At 37.6% G+C, this 18,723-nt stretch overlaps 1 protein-coding gene across 2 annotated transcripts in view; it reads right to left on the bottom strand.

Moving 5' to 3' along the window:
* ADAMDEC1 (ADAM like decysin 1) overlaps positions 1–10,099 on the bottom strand; it is a 20,486-nt gene extending 10,387 nt beyond the window's left edge. For both annotated transcript variants that reach the window (XM_004382158.2, XM_023736695.1), the window contains exons 1-5: positions 9,961–10,099; positions 5,287–5,405; positions 4,337–4,413; positions 3,497–3,575; positions 757–833 (exon numbers count right to left, since the gene is read on the bottom strand). In XM_004382158.2, the coding sequence (XP_004382215.2) occupies positions 757–833; positions 3,497–3,575; positions 4,337–4,413; positions 5,287–5,405; positions 9,961–10,039 (431 nt within the window). In that variant the 5' untranslated portion in view covers positions 10,040–10,099. The remainder of the gene's footprint in view (positions 1–756; positions 834–3,496; positions 3,576–4,336; positions 4,414–5,286; positions 5,406–9,960) is intronic.
* Between the last annotated feature and the right edge of the window lie 8,624 nt (positions 10,100–18,723).

The raw sequence follows: 18,723 nt of genomic DNA, 5'->3' as shown, positions 1-18,723 counted from the left end.
CTAATTATGCTGTTATTCTCACTTAAGATGAAGGCTTACAGGACAAAATAGTCTCCCATAAAATGCATATTTCTTGATATGCATAAAAGGCTGTAATTATGACAAAATGTTAACGATAGTGATCTTTCAGAGGCAAAAATTTGGAGTGGGTGTTATTTTCTTATTTGGACTTTGTCTTATTTTTCCCTAATTGTCAAGGATTAGCTTTTGTAAACAGAACTATATATACACTCACACATACACTTTTATACATAAAATAAGTTAATCTGGGACAATTGCAGGGTAACTTGTTGCTGTTGAGTCGGTTCCGACTCATACTGACCCTATAGGACAGAGTAGAACTGCCCCAAAGGTTTCCAAGGAGCGGTTGATGAATTTGAACCGCCAACCTTTTGGTTAGTAGCTGTGCTCTTAACTACTGCACCACCAGGGCTCCAATTGCAGCGCAGACTCTTTAAAAAAATATAAAACACGTGGCTTCAGGAAGTATGGCAGGTAAACATGGAAATGGATGCAGGTGTCATCAGGTCTGGAGTGTGGCACTCTTGTTTAAAAATGGCTGGAGCTGTCTTCTACTGTAGCAGCAGATTATGAAATGAGTGTAAGGATGATACTTTACTCTTTAACCACATATATTTGGCATTTTAATAATTGTCAAATTATACCAAAATAGTAAGAAAACAAAATATCCAGAAGGACTTAATTCTGTGTAACAAAACTATGCCTGATGTTTAACATTTTGAGGGAGGCTCTCACCTCAGCCCATCACAAGTACTAATGCTGGCAACAGAATCCTTTTCATTTAGGGTGTATCCTTCATAGTAACAGTGTTCCTGGAGGTAGATAAAAGAAATTATGTTTTAATTCTTTTTTAAAAAAAATTATTACAATAATTTGTGTATCACATTTTGTGGTAAAAGCTGTCATCTGCAATATTTAGCAAAGTTCATCAAACAGTGACTGTGCCCACACTAGTTTCCTGAAACAAAAAGCAGTGAGAACCTCAAATTTTTCTGAATTGCTCCACAGGTGACCCTAGAAAATCTCCGTATTTGGTGGCTGAGCTATCGTTCTGATTCTAATTTGTATTAAGGAAAAAAATGTAGGAAGGTTGAATCTAAGCATGTTCCTGGACAAAATGGAAGCTGCAGCTGAGAAGCAGCCAGCTCCCTTGAGACTGACTGTACTCCTGGAGAGCTCTCAGGTTTGAGGACCAACTTTCAAGAATTTAGCTGCCCTGTGGTGAAATCTCAAGGAGTCCTTGTGGTGCAGTCGTTAAGCACTGCTGCTAACTGAAAGGTTAGCAGTTCAAATTCACCAGTCACTCTACAGGTAAAGATTACAGCCTAGGAAACGGTTCTGCTCTCTCCTATAGAATCACTATGAATCTGAGTCAACTCAAAGGCAACGGGTTTCTACGGTGCCGAGTTCCAATGATACTGTGCATCACATATTAGTAAAATGAGGCATTCATTTTTTTCTAGACTCTGGAGTCCTCAAGAGGCTGCACTACCACTCCTGAGCTCCTTATCATAATTGGTCCACGTCACCATTTTAGATGGAATAGTTGAGGAATCCCTTTACTGGTGTCAAAAACCCAGAGCTGTTGTTAGGTGCTGTCAAGCTGGTTCTAACTCATAGCAACCCTATGTGTAACAGAAGGAAACACTGCCTGATCCAGTGCCATCCTCACAATCGTTGTTATGCTTGAACCCATGGTTGCAACCACTGTGTAAATCCATTTCCTTGAGGGCTTTCCTCTTTCTCACTGACCCTCTGCTTTACCAAGCGTGACATTTGTCTTAGTTGTCCAGTGCTGCTATAACAGAAACACAAGTGGCTGGCTTTAACAAATAGAAATTCATTCTCTCATAGTCTAGGAGGCTAGAAGTCCAAATTCTGGGTGTCAGCTCCCGGGGAAAGCTTTCTCTCTGTGTCAGCTCTGGAGGAAGGTCCTGGTCATCAATCTTCCCCTGGACTAGGTGCTTCTCAGCCCAGGGACCGTGGGTCCAAAGGACACACTCTTCTCCTGGCACTACTTTCTTGGTGGTATGAGGTCCCCAAGTCTCTCTGCTCACTTCTCTCCTTTATATCTCAAAAGAGATTGATTTAAGACACAACCTAATCTCGTAGATTGAGTCCTGCCTCATTAACATAACTGCCCATAATCCCATCTCATGAACATCATAGTGGTAGGATTTACAACCCATAGGAAAATCACATCAAATGACAAAATGGACAATCACACAACACTGGGAATCATGGACTAGTTAAGTTTACACACTTTTTTGGTGGGGCGCAATTCAATCCATAACAATGCCCTTCTCCAGGGACTGATCCCTCCTGATAACGCGTGAAAAATTTATGAGACAAAATCTCGCCACCCTCACTTTTAAGGAACATTCTGGCTATACTTCTTCCAAGACAGATTTATTCGTTTTTCTGGTGGTCAATATTCTTGGCCAACATCATAATTCAAATGCATCGATTCTTCTTCGGTCTTCCTTATTCATTGTCCAGCTTCCGCATGCATATATGGTTTTTGAAAATACCATAGCCTGGGTCAGGCATACCTTCATCCCCAAAGTGTCATCTTTGCTTTTTTTTGCTTACAACAAGAGACTCAGAAATGATCGATCATCCATATAAGCAAAGTAGGGAGGCACATACGTGGTATAATCTAAGAAAGCTAATGAACAATCCCTTGTTCCAAATAAATTGACTTTCTTGAGAGCCTAAAATTCCATCTGTGTCTATCTTTTCTTTGGAAGAAAACTTGTCATTCATAGACATTTTTTCATAGAAGACTTGGGAAATATACCACATTAGGGGATCATCAGCCATTAACACCTGAGTACAAATTAATCTATCAGATACTTTCCCCTGAGGAAATTTTGCTGCAGCAAAATTTTAGATATTCATGAAATGAGAAGTTTGATGTAAGAAAGGAAGAAAAGGCCATTTTGTCAAAGAACTCTTAGTCTGTTTTCATAGAGGCATACATGTTTGGGGTGCCACCGTATGATTGTGACATTTTGTTTTTTTCTTCCCATTTTTTCCTTACCCATAATTCTCTGTTGGGTCTGACATCTAGGTCCTGGCATAATCTATAGAATGTGGTTTAACCAGATATAAAATATATTAAATAATTGATATTCTAATAGCTGAATCCACCATAAAGGCATATATATTTACCTTCAGAAAATAATAGTGACATAATGTTACTTACTGGGGAGAGTATTTCCAACCTATACGTAAAATGATCTAGGGGAAAGTGGGCTTTTGGTTGCTTCTAAAAACACACTACTTGAAAGCCTCCTCTTATTCCTAATTTTAAAAGCAGACCATGATTTCATTTGTTGTCTCACTGGTCACAGATACACTCTTTGCTTCCAAATCCATTGATTTTTTTTTTTTTAAGTTGTTCATTGATCTATGAATCTTATAAAGTAAAAGGCAGATCCCAGAAATAGTCTCAGAAAGCTTTTCACCCTACCATGTTCTGAGGGCTCGTGGTGATCTCCTCTCCTCTGGACGAGTAATACGTTTCAGTGTAGTCTGGTCCTATGAGATACCTGTAGAGAGGAGAAAGCTTCATGATACACTCAGGATGGTAATAAATAAAGGATGGTTTTCCTGACGTAATCTTTTGCACTAAAGGAACAATGACGTCTACAATGAGAAACAGTTGACATTCTGACCCACTGATCTTTTTCCAATAGTGGAACTCTACTGCTGAAGCAAATCAAAGCATTAGTTATGCCTATTAGATCTAAGGGAATAAATACCCTCAGCTATTTTGCAGCTGCAGATTCTTTCTTTTCAAATGGGTTCTTTTGGGATGCTTTTGCACAAAGGACACATCCTCTACAGAATCTCTGAATAGTATTGGATCACAAATATGCGTGAAGAACCATTATATTCAGGGAGAAGTTTACTGACTACTATAAGAGTTGGTGGAGCCTGACCCTGTAGTATGCATCCCAAGGCCTTTGCACCCTGCATCTACCTTGAACATATGATTCTTATATAAACAATGGAAAGCCACATCAAAGATTTAAGTTTTTCTGTGTAGGGAAGGTTTTCAGAAAATTCCAAGCAGCTTGAAGGAAGAAAGTCATTTATCTGTGAAGTTCTCTGTTTTACACTTCGCATATAATTCCTTAGGAGAGCGGCAACCTTCTTAGATAGTGTTAGTGCAAACTAATAACATTTAAAATTCAATATGTTCTGAGTCTCTGTCTCCAACCACAAAGAATAGAGTCTCAAGATTTATTTTCCAAATCTTCTTAGTAGAATCTAGTGAGTGATTAGACTATCAGGAAATATAACTTACTTGCTTTTTTCTAGGTGAAGAATGATTTCTTCTCCATTTAATATAATCTGATACTGAACTTCAGGCACGTATTTTTCCTAAAAATATTTAATTGTATAATTCAGTAAAAAATTATATTTCTGAGTCTATCTAAATAATTATGATATAATAAAAGTAATATATATTATGAGAACAATAATACAAATGCATGTAAGACAACAGCATTAGTTTTCTCATGCCTTTAAAACATGTAAAATAAAACATAAATTGTAAATCAAGATGGACTTCCAAAAAGTGTCATTACATGGAATTAAACACTTAAGGATTAAACAAATTCTACGTACGTGAGATGGGGACTTATCATTTAGCCTATTGAATAGTGTATTGTCTTGTGTGTATCACAATGGATTCCTAATGGGATAACAATCAGGCATATGTTTTCTTTACTTTAAAACCAAACACAATATACTAAAGAAAACAAACCGAAAATCTTCTAAGAATTAAACTAGGTAAAAGTGAAAAATGGGGAAACATTTGTAATGATATAGTAGTCAGAGTTAATATCCTTAATAATTTTAAAATCTTATAATTAATAGGATAATGTTGAATTCTCTGTTACAGACAAAATGAAAAAAAAAGGCAATTCATGGTGGGGGATTTAGAAGGGAAATATGGGAGGTTTGGAAAGTCTTTCTTTATAGAAATGGCTGCCCTTCCTGTGCTCCTTTTTTTTTCCCACATACTTGGGGAAATGGCCAAGTAGCTTTGTGCTTTATGATAATTTCCTGTTACTTAACTGTAATAGCATTCTGAGACGTGTTGTGCTCTTTCCTGAACAAAGGGGAGTTGGCTATATGGACTCCAAGACTGAATCGTCAGACGTTGATTGTGACATCACGTCTATTAGTGAAAAACCTCTTTCTTTTCTTCAGATGATTGTAAAATCTACCACAGTGATTCACACTGCTTACCTCTTTGCCATGATTCTCTGTCTGGTTGTCTTTTATGTCTCTTTTGTGCAAAATGTGTAGTTTCTTAGGATGGACCACTTCATAGAGCTTTAATTCCATTGTTTGCTTTATGGCTATTGCTAGAGAAAAAGAGCCATTATTGATGTAAAGGGCTTAAAAACTGTTTTTATGTTGGGTTGCTTGCTTTTGTTGAAAGGACAGGAAAGACTAAATTCCAATGTAGGGAGCAAAAATTGAGGACTAGTTTATCATCAATTTAAGCTTTGGTGAAAAAGAATTGTTCTTTTATTCCCTCCCCCAATTCTAGAAAGACTTGAATATGATAAAACAAGTCTTGAAATGATCTCTCAGTATATGTAAACCCTGGGTCACCATGCCTGGAAAGGCTGGTGTTGGATTACAGCAAAGTTTGCAGGGTCCAGGCATTCTACCTGTAGTGACCCAGTTCCTTCTTCCTCTACAGTTTCTTCACAATTGTGAATTCCTCCCTTGTTGTCTTCAGAGACCTCTCTTTTCCCTTTCAGTGTATTTTTTCCCTCTGTAGTGCAATCCCTTACTTCCTCCCAATATTCTTAGGAAAAGTTCTATTGTTGTTGTTAGGTGCCCTTGAGTCGGTTCCAACTCATAACAACCCTATGTGCAACAGAATGAAACACTGCCCAGTCCTATGCCATCCTCATAATCATTGTTATGTTTGAGCTCATTGTTGCAGCCACTGCATCAATCCATCTCATTGAAGGTTTTCCTCTTTTTTGCTGACCGTGTACTTTACCAAGCACAATGTCCTTTTCCAGGGACTGGTCTCCACTAGCTCTGCTAGCACTTATTTAATTTTCTCTATGTGCTCTTTGATGCTATTAAGAATTCCTCCAAAGAGGACAACAAAACTTTATTTTCTTTGAAATATGAAGTCTTGAGGGCAAATGTTAATGAATGAAAGAGCGTAATGATTTATTGTGATACTGAGGAATACATAACTGCTGGTTAACAGTTCAACTGCAAACCAAAACGTCGGCAGTTCAAATCCACCAGCTGCTCCTTGGAAACCCTATGGGGCAGTTCTAGGGTCGCTATGAGTGGGAATTGACTCAATGGCAATAGATTTTTAGTAGGAGGATATTTTGATAATCCAAGAGAAAGATGGTGGTGGCTTAGATAACAGTGATATCAGTAGAAACAGTGAAAAGTGGTCAAATTCTGGACATACGTCGAAGGTAGACTCAATAGTACCTGTGGGTATTTAATATGGAATGTGAGAGAAAGAGGAGTCAAGGATAACTCAGTGTTTTTGTCCTGAGAAAAGAGAATTGTCATTAACAAACTTGGGGAAAGATGCAGATAGAGTAGAGATGCAGGGAAATGTTATGGACATGCTAATTTTGAGATGGCTGTAAGACATCCAAGTGGATTTATTGCAAATAAAGTGTGCATGTCAGTAAGAATGCAGACAGTTGGGAATTGTTCTCTTATGGATGGTGTTTAAAGCCATAAGATTAGATAGATCACCAAATGACTGAATGCATCTAAGAAAGAGTATCAAGGACTGAACTTTGGGATACTCCAATATTAGAATAATGAGGAAAAGTGGAGGAACCGGTAAAGGAGGACAGTGAGGTAGGGTGTACACCAAAAGAAACAGTATGTTTTACACCGAGGGAGAGAGACAGAAAATACAGAAAATGATGCCTGAAAAATAGCCACTGGATTTAATATCAATGGGTTCATAAGATCTGTCTTGGTGAAGTGGTGAGGATGAAAACTCTATAGAATCAGGTGTAGGAGAGAATAAAGAAGTGGTACTGGAGACACTGTATAGGCTGCTTCTTTGAGGACTTTTGCTGCAAAGAGGAGAGAAAAATAACATAGGATGTTAGCTGGCAGTGGAGGAATGATAAGGGGTATTTTTATTTTAATTTGAGAGACGAAATAGCATTTTCTGTATGCTCATGGGAATGATTTGGTGAAGAGTGTGAAATAAAGGAGGAAAGAAGGGGGAGTTGTTACAGCAATATCCTTGAGTAGATGAGATCTAAGGGACAAATGGGAGTATTAAGGTGCACCTGACCCAAGCGATGGTATTTTCAATTGCCTCATATGCATGCAAAAGCTGGACAATGAATAAGGAAGACTGAAGAAGAACTGATGTCTTTGAATTATGGTGTTGATGAAGCATATTGAATATATCATGAACTGCTAGAAGAATGAACACAAATCTGTCTTGGAAGTACAGCCAGAATGTTCCTTAGAAGCGAGGGTGGTGAGACTTCTCACAAACTCTGGACATGTTATCCGGAAAGACCAGTCCCCAGAGAAAGACATCATGCTTGGTGAAGTAGAGGGTCAATGAAAAAGAGGAAGACCCTCAATGAGATGGATTGACACAGTGGCTGAAACAATGGACTCAAACATAGCAATGACTGTGAGGATGGTACAGGACTGGGCAGTGTTTCATTCTGTTGCACATAAGGTTGCTATCAGTTGGAACCAACTTGAGGGTACCTAACAACAACAACAACAGCAACATTAAGATAGTAGCACAGATAACTCGTTTTTAAGAATAGGACAGAAGTCTGAACTTGTGAGGACAGATAGTGGTAAATTGGTGAATAGGGTCAAACATCAGTTGAAATCACCTCCCAAGCCTCCGAAGAAACTTCTGGAATGGTTTCATACAAAAAAAGCAAAAACAAATGTAAGGCTAAAGTTCTTTTTACTTAGCAGTTCCACAAGTACATGTTAGTTTGATCTTGAGGGTTTTATACACTTTTGATAATGAAAGACCATCTTTAACAGATTTTATAGAATTTCCATAAAGTAGAGAGCTTGAAAGAAGAATGATTAACTAGGTAAAATTATGTATGGAAAAACAAAGAAACATGGCAGTATAGAATTATCTATTTAATGACAGTCCATGAAAATGTGTTAAAATAATGGCTTTATTGTTAACTGTTGGGTTACCTAAAGTAATAGCAACAAAACAAAAACAAATCTATTGCCATTGAGTTTATTCTGACTCACAGCAAATAATAGGAACAGATGTTTAAAAACTCAGGGTAACTTGAGTACTGTGGACTTCACTATTACCATCAGAGAAAGAACAATTTCAGTGATTTTTGAGCAAAGTATTGAGGGGCAATAGCCAATAAGTTCCATTTTTCAAAGAATGTATCAGTGAGCTTTTTAGAGGTATCTGTGAGAACTGGGGGAAAAAAAGACATTTAACACTTTTTTTAAAAAAAATCTAATGAAACCATTCTATTTCTCTATTTGGTTTGCAACTCTTTTTGAGTGCAATTAATTCTAATGAATGGTATATTGTATTCTGTTCTGAGACAACAGGTGAATTGCTGTTCAGTTCGTCAATTAAATTTTTCTTTCACTTAATAATTCCTAATTTAACCCTATTTTACTTCAGAAGTCTTCCACATGGGACAGGTAGTCATCACATTACTTTGACTGCCATCCACCCTAGTACAGCCTCTGACCAAATCATGATTTTGGAAAAATAGTTGTCTCCTTGTAGGGTAGGAAACAACAAAGGATTCAAACTTTATTCAAGATGACACTGACAATATTTAAAGAGTTCTCATAAATAAAATGACTTAATTTTTGGTCTGGAAGTTAGTTCTAGGGTGTCATTTGGGGCTGTGTGTTTTAGAAAATAAAATAATGCCACTAGTAGGATCATTGAGTGAGAAAGATAATTTCAGAGGCGTTGTTACTAAAGTATTATGCCAATCACAACACCCTGATTTTAAAAGCCTTTATTGAGCTGTGTATATATGGCATAATTATTTGTTTAATAATTACTATATTTTATTCTTTCTTTGGATAGAGTATTGGGGTTGGACATTGTGAGGAATATATGAGAAATACAAGTGCTAGAGCTAGCCCCATGTATGCAACTTTTGTGCAGCATCATTAAGCAAGTTAATTTTGTGGTGAGATCAGATGACTTCTTAGCCATGGTCTTTACTTGCTTTGCTATAGGATTTGCCACAGATGTTTTTATCCATGGAGATGTGCAGGTTCACAACATTTGAATTTTAACATTCTCAATAATCAATGATAGAATCAATGGACTTAATTTTATTGATAATAGGGAGTATATAGTGGTATCAGATTGATTCATCCATCAGTAAACATCAGCCTGAAATTTTTTTTTAATGTTATTTTTCTCTTAGATGTTGTAATTCCACTTAGACCCTGTAATTCTACTTCTGAGAATCTTTCTTAGATAAATATCCTAAAATACAGATATTTCAAAAGCCTCAATACATGAAGATGTTATTTGTTAGTGAAAAAAATAGAATCAATAAAGAAACAGTAAATTTTGGCTCATCCATTTGGGAAAATATTGTGCAAACATGAAATTTGTTATTTATTAAAATATATTATAATTTGAGAAATTATGAAGAATTTTAGAATACATGTTTTATATAGTGTTTCAAAATGTTTTAATTCATACATCAGTATTTATACATTCAGTTTGCTCTTTTAGAGAGAAAGGCAGAAAATATACCAAAATGTAAGTAGGGGTGATCTTTGGTTCATGAAAGCTGTTATTTTCTCTCTCTCTTTCAGTCTGTTTCTATGTTCTGTAAATAATACGTTAAGGGACTTTATAAAATTCATTATTTGAATTATATAAAATGTCAGTATATTAGCACTTACCTTGAGTTTGAGCAATGAGCCACAGTACAGAAAGTAGGACCAATGACATGCTGGCTACTGCAGGTAGCTGAGAAGTCATGCAGTATGAAGATATGGTTCCCACAGCTGTCCGGTTTTATTTTCCCCTACTTCTCTCTTGAAATTGAAAAAAATAGTTATAACCTCAAACCTTTGTTGTGTGATTGGGTAATGTTTCCTAATGGTGTTGTGAAATTTCCAAGAAATTGCAGTGTAAAGATCATGAGAATGTTCCTCATTTACAAGAGATATTTATATGTGGGGTTACAATTCGTTAAGGAATCACAGCTGGCAGTTTGTATTAATGGTAGAGATGTGGTGGAAATATCTGGACTGAGGCTGAGATGCTGCTGTTCGTATGTGGATGCTCACCAAACGAAGCCATCACTATTGCTACTTATTTTCCTTATAGATATTTACCCACAAATTTATAAAATGTATCAGGATATTCTGTACATATTTTGAGAAACTAGCACAGAGAATACAGAATCTTTTAATAGACGTATAACTAGGGTATGGTAGGTATGGCAGGTATTGCACTGGCCCTGGGCACCTGGCATCACAGAGCAGTTTCTATTAACCCTGTAAGCCTAGAGGCGCATCTACGGGAAGTGGTGCCTATGGCAAGCACTGAAATTGCACACCTGTCCAAACATCTGACACCCCTCTTTTATCAGCTCAAAAATACCAGTCAAGCTCGTTAATCTTTTAATTAACACATTACTGTGCTTGAGGAAGGATGTTGGACCATACCAGGTTAATAGAAAATGTTCAGTGGCACCACATGCCCAGGGCAGGTGCAATACCCAAGATATGCCAGTGATTACCTCTCTGACCCTCAGTCTCCTTATCTATGATAAGTAGATGATGATAATTACTATCTCAAATTTGCTTATACTTGGAAAACTGTAAAGAAATGTGCAAATATAACTTCTCCTTACTGTATAACCTCCACCAATTTATACTGGATGTGAAGTATGTTTAAGGTATACTATGAGTCAGCACAACTGGATCAAAGCAAAAGCTAAGAAGTTTTCTGGACACAACCAAACATTTTGAGGGACAGAGTAGCTGACGCTGAGGCATGGGGGTCACAGTTTCGGGGGAAGTGTAGGTCAATTGGCATAACAAAATTTATTAAGAAAGTGTTCTGCATCCCACTTTGGTATGTGGCGGTTGGGGTCTTAAAAGCTTGTGAGTGGCCATCTAAGATGCATCAATTGGTCCCAACCCACTGGCAGCAAAGGAGAATGAAGAACATCGAAGACTATTAGCCCAAGAGACAAAAGCTCCACATAAACCAGAGGCTCTATCACCCTGACACCAGAAGATCTAGATGGTGCCTGGCTACCACCAATGACTGCCCTGACAGGGAACACAACAGAGAGTCCATGATGGAGCAGGAGAAAAGTGTGGAGCAGAACTCAAATTCATGTAAAAAGACCAGACTTAATGGTCTGACAGAGACTGGAGGAACCCCCGAAACTATGGTCCTCGGACCCTCTGTTAACCCAGAACTAAAACCATTCCCGAAGCCCACTCTTCAGACAAAGATCAGACTGGACTGTGAAACAAAAAATAATACTTGTGAGGAGTGTGCTTCTTAGTTCAATCAGATACACGAGACCAAATGGGCGACTCCTGCCTGGAGGCAGGAAGAGAAGGCAGGAAGGGACAGGAACTGGTTGAATGGACACAAGAAACCCTGGGTGGAAAGGAGGAGTGTGCTGTCACATTGTAGGGATAGCAACTAATGTCACATAACAATATGTGTATAAATTTTTGTATGAGAAATTAACTTGAACTGTAAATGTTCACCTAAAGCACACACACAAAACCTTATTGAAATAAATAAATAAATAAAATAAAGGGTAGGATTTAAATGGCACACCAGCCCAGGGGCAAGGAGGAGAAGGCAGGAGGAGACAGGAAAGCTAGAAATGAGGAACCCAAGGTTGAGAAAGGAAGCGTGTTGACATTTTGTAGGATTGGCAACCAGTGTCACAAAACAGTATGTGTATTAATTGTTTAATGAGAAACTAATTTGCTCTGTAAATCTTCATCTAAAGCACAACTAAAAAAAAAAGAAAAAATAAATTATTAAAATTAAATTAAAAAAAAAACACAAAAAACTAGTTGCTGTTGAGTTGATTATGTCTCATGGCGATCCTACGTATGTCAGAGTAGAAACGTGCTCCACTGGGTTTCCAGGAAAAAAGAAAAAAGAAAAAAGATTACAGCCAAGAAAACCCTATGGAACACATTTCTACTCTGAACCGCATAGGGTCACCATGCGTTGGCATCAACTCGATGGGAATGGATTTGGGTTTTTTTTGTTAGTTCAGTTAAACATTTATTGATTTCATATTAAATTTGAGTTTGTACTGAATTCATACTAAATTTCTGAGAATTCTAAGATGCTGCTGTTACTTTCTTGCCATTGGAGATATTCTTGCAATAAAGTCTAACAATGGAGACAGATCCACAGATAAGTTCTGTACAAATGGGAATCATTAAGAATGAGGTTTATGCATTGTATTCAGGCGGATTTTAGAACTGGCAATTCAGTTGGTGGATGGAGAGAGTCAGCTACCATTAACTGCAACAAGATAGGGGAATTGAGTATTTTGGTTTTCAGAGTTTCAGAGAAAACTGTATTAGTAAAGGCATGGATATGTAGAAAATCATGACATTTGTTGAACTGCAACATGTTCCCCTTGAATTGAACAAAACGTATATTACATAAAGCTTGTATTATGTGCAGGGACCAAGCTTTGGAGGGACATATGCTGATGGCCTTAAAAGAAAGTAGATATTTGAGAAATGGTTAGCTCATAAAATCATCAGGTTTGCTGAATGATTGGGTGTAGCAGCTGAAGGAAATAGGGGAACTGAGATTCCTAGATTTCAGCTTGAGCAACTAAATAAATTTTACAGATGGCATCTTCCCAATATGGTTGGTTGATGAAGACTGAAGTTCAGTTAACCCTTCAAAAGCAGGAGATACATCACCTGGTGTACCCTTCAGGAGCACAGCACCTTGACTATAATAGATGCTCAAAATGTTCAATAAAAGAAGTTTGAAAACTGCCCTTTCTGTGTGGGTTAATGGTGCTGTTTATAAGACAGTTTAATATCAGCCTATAAATTACAAGTGTGGAAATAGCAATGAGGGGATTGTTTACTTGAGGCATCTGGAGAGAATGAGAACTGGCATATATATGAACACTTAGGAATACAATATTCAAGGATTGACTAAACATATGACTTAATTTGTGATCATAAAACTAAGAAATTGTGATCAACATCCTGACCACAGAAAATTTTGTTTCCCGAAAACTTGCAACTTGACATTCTAGAATGCTCCATAATAAAGTATATTTGAGGATAGGGTGGATGCTTAAATATTGTCTAACTGGAAATGAAAATAGAATGTTGTTGTTGTTAGTTGCCACTGAGTTGATTTTGACTCATAGTGACCCCATGTAACAGTAGATCTGCCCCATAGGGTTTTCTAGGCTATAAGCTTTATAGGAACAGATGGCCAGCTCTTTCTTCTGCGGAGCCACCACTAGATAAAAGTTATAATAATCCCTTACTCATGCAATATCCTTTACATTTCCTGAAGGACTTTCACATACATTATCTTATTTGATCATTATAACAATAGAACTTAGTAGCCAGTTCAATGAGAATCATTCCCATTTTACAGATAACTTAAAGAGGTTAACTGGTTTACTTCAAATCACCCAGAGGGTCTCCTAAAAGTAGTAGAAGAGGTAATAGGTATAAAAACTACAGTATTTATAATATTTTATTTCGGCAAATCTTCCATGATGCCTTCAGTTCCCTCAAGAAAGAAGGCTATTCCAAGAGTATATAAACATAGGGATCCGCAGGTTGGATGAGAAGTTTGAGATGAGAAGAGAGGGTTTGGAATAATCCTTGAGAATAATGGGAGAAGGAGCTGTAAAAGGAGAGGTAAAAAGATAATATAATCAGTGTTGATGAACCAATTAAGGCTAGAAATCACAGAAAAAATTATATGTATAAGATTTTGAAATTAGAAAATGGATTAGGTTCCCAAAATGAAATGAAACCAGACCAAACTCGTTACCATCAAGTCGTTTCCGACTCACAGTGACCCTACAGGACAGAGTAGAACTGCCCCATAGAGTTTCCTAGGAGCAGCTGGGGGATTAGAACTGCTGACCTTTCAGTTAGCAGCCAAGTTCTTAACCACTACACTACCAAGACGCAGTTTTCTGAAATAATGATAAAATTTGTGGCCATTGGACATAAAGTTGCCTTGGGGTAAGATTCAAGGACTATAATGCTAGTATTATTTTTAATCTTTAAATCCTAAAATTTCTAGCATTATAGTAAAATTTATCAGTATAGCAAAATTTATCAGTATGGTGCGTTATTAAAGTTAACTTCAGGAGCAGTAACAAATAAACCCCAAATCTCAGTGGCTATGGCTATGCATGTAGTATAGTTTATTTCTTGCTCATTTAAAGTCCAATCAACAGTCCATGGGCCTCTGCTCCACACAGTCATTCAGAGGCTCAACTGTCTTCAACAGATAACTTGCAAGGTTTCCCTGGAGGTCTACATCTGGCTGACAGGTGGAGAAAGAGAAAGAGTGGAGGATGATATATGGGGCTAGGCTTGGAAGTGATGACGTCACACCCCTGGAACTTCATTGGTCAGAACTCACTCACATGATCATAGTTACTAAAGGAAGCTGGGAAAATAGTCTAGCTATACGACAGAGTAAAGGGAAATGAGTTTGGTGAACAGCTATGCCACACAGATTTAATGCATGTTTGGAAAAGATCATGAAGTTGTTAGATATCAAAGATGAGTAGGACTAAAAAGTGACAGCTGGGCAGAGTGAATCTCAAAGGAAACAGAAGTAAAAAAACAATAGTTTGGTGAACTAGCAAACAGCTTCCCATTTATGACCTTATAACATGTGGAGTATATGAGAAAAATATAAGGGTGCTATGAGTTGGAATCCACTTGACGGCAATGGGTATATGAGAAACATAGCTAAAGATAGGTACAATAAAACAAAGTCATCACCTGAAGAGTGAAATTTCAGTTATGATTGATGGTAAAGAGGTTGAAGAATAAGAACAAGTTTGTTTGCAGTGAATAAAGGTCCCTAGATATTTCAGTAGTAGGGATGAAAGAGAATTCAGTAGAATCCAGTCATTCATTCAGCAAATAGAATTGTCTATGTTCCAGGTTTTTGAGCTGCAGGATTAAATGCGGCCATGCATCACTTAACACCCACAATACCTTCTGTGAAATAGGATGTTATGTGACTTAAATGTTGTGCAAACATCATATTATATAAGGCAGTCCCCCGATTACAAACATCTAATTTAAATCAACCCTGTAGTTATGAATCAACCCCAGTAAAGCATATTATATTAAAAATTTGAGGTATATACAATGGTTTGTAATAACAAATGGGTGCCCGGTAGCACAATCACCACATATAACAAATGGGCACCTGGCAGTGCAATTGCTTTTTATACAAGAGACATGAGTGACACGTGTTCCATGCAGAAAGCTGTTATGATCCCTACATTCGGTTCTGTTCACTGCATTATTTATTAGATATTAGATATTATTAGATTATTTGCTTTTATGTATTTCCAAAATTTCAAGAGGAGTACTTATATTTTCAGAAATGAAACTATTTAGGGTTTTTATTTTGTCAAATAATTCTCTGCCGTTTATGTCTGAACTTTTTTTGTCTTAAAGAATTAATTCCAAATTTGTAGAGTACTTATTTAGTTCATTTGTGTCTGGTACTTTTAAATTAAATAAAAATCCCCATGTTTTTAGAAACTTAAACATTTGATCAAATCCTTCTTTAATCTATGATAGCATTACATCCAGAATTTTATTAAAGCTTTGATTTCAAAGTTGCTTCCTGGGTTGGAGTTGAGGACTAATATGTACCTTGGAGAACAATGACCCTGTCAATTAATGCTTCCTGACAGCTTCCTCTGCCTGATTGGCGCAGTGGTCTGGTGACGCACTGCTTGTGCCTAAATTGCTTTCAGGGGCCCTCACAGGTTCCCACTTATAGTGCACACCTGGTAAATTATCTGAAGTCATCCTAGCATAGTGGTGAACTTTTCCTGAGAGACTAAAACAGTAATTAGTTTCTTAAATATGAGAGTATTTTCTAAAGCAGGGTTTGGTATACCATACGTAGGCCACAGCGCATAGTTTGGGAGCACCTATATACACTTACGTTAACTACGTGCTATTTATTATGATAATATTTTAGTCAAATTAATTTTTGACACTTATTGAATTTGTCACCCCATTAAGCCCAGTGCCCCTGGCAATCTTTTGTACAAACCAAAAAACCAAACCCATTGCCGTTGACTTGATTCTGACTCACGGCGACCCCATGTGTTGCAGAATAGAACTGCATCCCGTAGGATTTTCAAGGCTGTGACTTTTTGGAAGAAGGTCACCAGGACTTTCTTCTGAAGCACCTCTGAGTGGGTTCAAACTATCAAATTTTCGGTTAATAATCCAAATGTTAAACACTCGACCTTCCATATAGCCCTCCCTTTAATGTGGCACTGAGTACCAGATTGGATTAAGATGATCTACCTTGAGACTCCACCACCCATCTGTCAGTTTGCAGTACTGTGGTGGCTTGCATGTTGCTGTGATGCTAAAAGCTATTGCCACCAGTATTTCAAATACCAGTAGGGTCATCCATGGTGACTAGGTTTCAATGGAGCTTCCAGACTAAGACAGACTGGGAAGAAAGGTATGGCTATCTACTTCTGAAAATTAGCCAATGAAAACTTTGTGGATCACAACAGAATATTGTACAATATAGTGCTGGAAGATGAGCCCCCTGGGTTGAAATGCACTCAAAATACACAGTAGCCTCAACAATGGACTTGAACATACCAACAATCATAAAGATGACACAGGACGATGCAATGTCTTGTTCTGCTGTACATGGGGTCTCCTCAAATTGGCTGGACAGCAGCTAAACAACAGTCTTGAAACTACCTGTTAGATGCAAAGGTACATTTTGGTATATCCATACAGTGAAATACTATACTATAGCAATGAAAGTTTACAATCTGCTGCTACATGCAAAATTATGGATAAATTTCACACACACATTCTGAAAGAAGTTATTTTGAAAGAAGTTATACTCTGTGATTCCACTGAAATACATTCCCAAACTGACAAAACTCATCTCTGGTATTAGATAACAGGTAGTGGTTTCCTTTGGGAAGGCGGAAATACAATGACTGCAAGAGGGCATGAGTGAGCCTTCTGGGATACTGTTATAGTTCTTGCTCTGGATGGTAGTTACATGGGATATATATTTTGTGAAAGTTAAATGAACTGTACCATTATAAAATGTGTACTTTTCCAAATATATATTATTTATCTATAAAAATTTTAAAGCTAATATATATATACATATTTTTTCGAGAATGAAGAGTGCATATGTATATACATGTATAAATATATTCATATATATAGCTGTCAACATTTTCATCTTAAATTATATATTTATCAGTGTTAAATATATACAGACAGGAACTTCAACATTTTAAAATATTTGCTTTGTTAGAAGCTTGTTTCTTTCTTTTTTTTTTAATTGTACTTCAGGTGAAGGCTTACAGAACAAATAGTTTTATGACATTGGTTAACAACCCCACAACATGTCAACCCTCTCCCTTCTTGACCTTTTTTTTTTGGTGAAAATATACATAGCCAAAGAGAAACCATTTCAAAAATTTCTACATGCACAGTTTGGTGACATCAACTACACTCTTCCAATTGTGCTGCTATTCTCACTTTAGATGAAGGCTTACAGAAGAAAATAGTTTCTCATTTAACAGTTAGTACACGTTGCCCTATGACAATGGTTAACAACCTCACAATGCAGCAACACTATCCTTACTCAACATTGGGTTCCCTATCACCAGCTTCCCTGTACCCTTCTGCCTTCTGACCCTTGTCCCTGGACTGCTATACCTCATTAGACCCATTTGGTTTTATGGGGCTGTCCACTCCCAGGCTGAATGGTGAACCTCAGAGATGAATTCACCACTGAGCTAAAAGGGTGTCTGGGGGCCACACTCTTGGGGTTTCTCCAGTCTCCTTTAGGCCAGTAAATCTGGTCTTTTTTTTGTGAGTTAGGATTTTTTTCTACCTCCTTCTCCAGCTCTGACCAGAACCCTCTGTTGTGATCCTGGTCAGAGCAGTCAGTGGTGGTAGCCAGGCACCATCTAGCTATACTGGACTCAGTCTGGTGGAGGCCTTGGTAGCTGTGGTCCATTAGTCCTTCGGCCTAATCTTTTCCTTGTATCCTGTTCTCTTCATTCTCCCTTGCTCCTGAAGGGATGAAACCAGTGGAGTATCTCAGATGGCGGCTCACAGGATTTTAAGACCCCAGATGCTACTCACCAAGGTAGAATGTAGAACATTGTCTTTATAAACTGTGTTAGGCCAATTGAGCTAGATATTCCCCAAGACCATGGTCCCGACAGCCCTCCACCCAGCAATTCAGTCCCTCAGGGAGTTTGGATGTGTCTATCGAGCTTCCATGACCTTTCCTTGTAAAAGTTGTGCTGGTTTCCCCTGTATTGTGTACTGTCTCACCCTTCACCCAAGATACCACTTATCTATTGCCTATTTAGTATTTCCCCCCCAACCCTACCAACCCTGGTAAAC

Source organism: Trichechus manatus, unplaced genomic scaffold, assembly GCF_000243295.1.
Source record: "Trichechus manatus latirostris isolate Lorelei unplaced genomic scaffold, TriManLat1.0 scaffold00090, whole genome shotgun sequence".
Classification (NCBI taxonomy): domain Eukaryota; kingdom Metazoa; phylum Chordata; class Mammalia; order Sirenia; family Trichechidae; genus Trichechus; species Trichechus manatus.
This window is presented reverse-complemented; position numbering and strand designations above follow the sequence as displayed.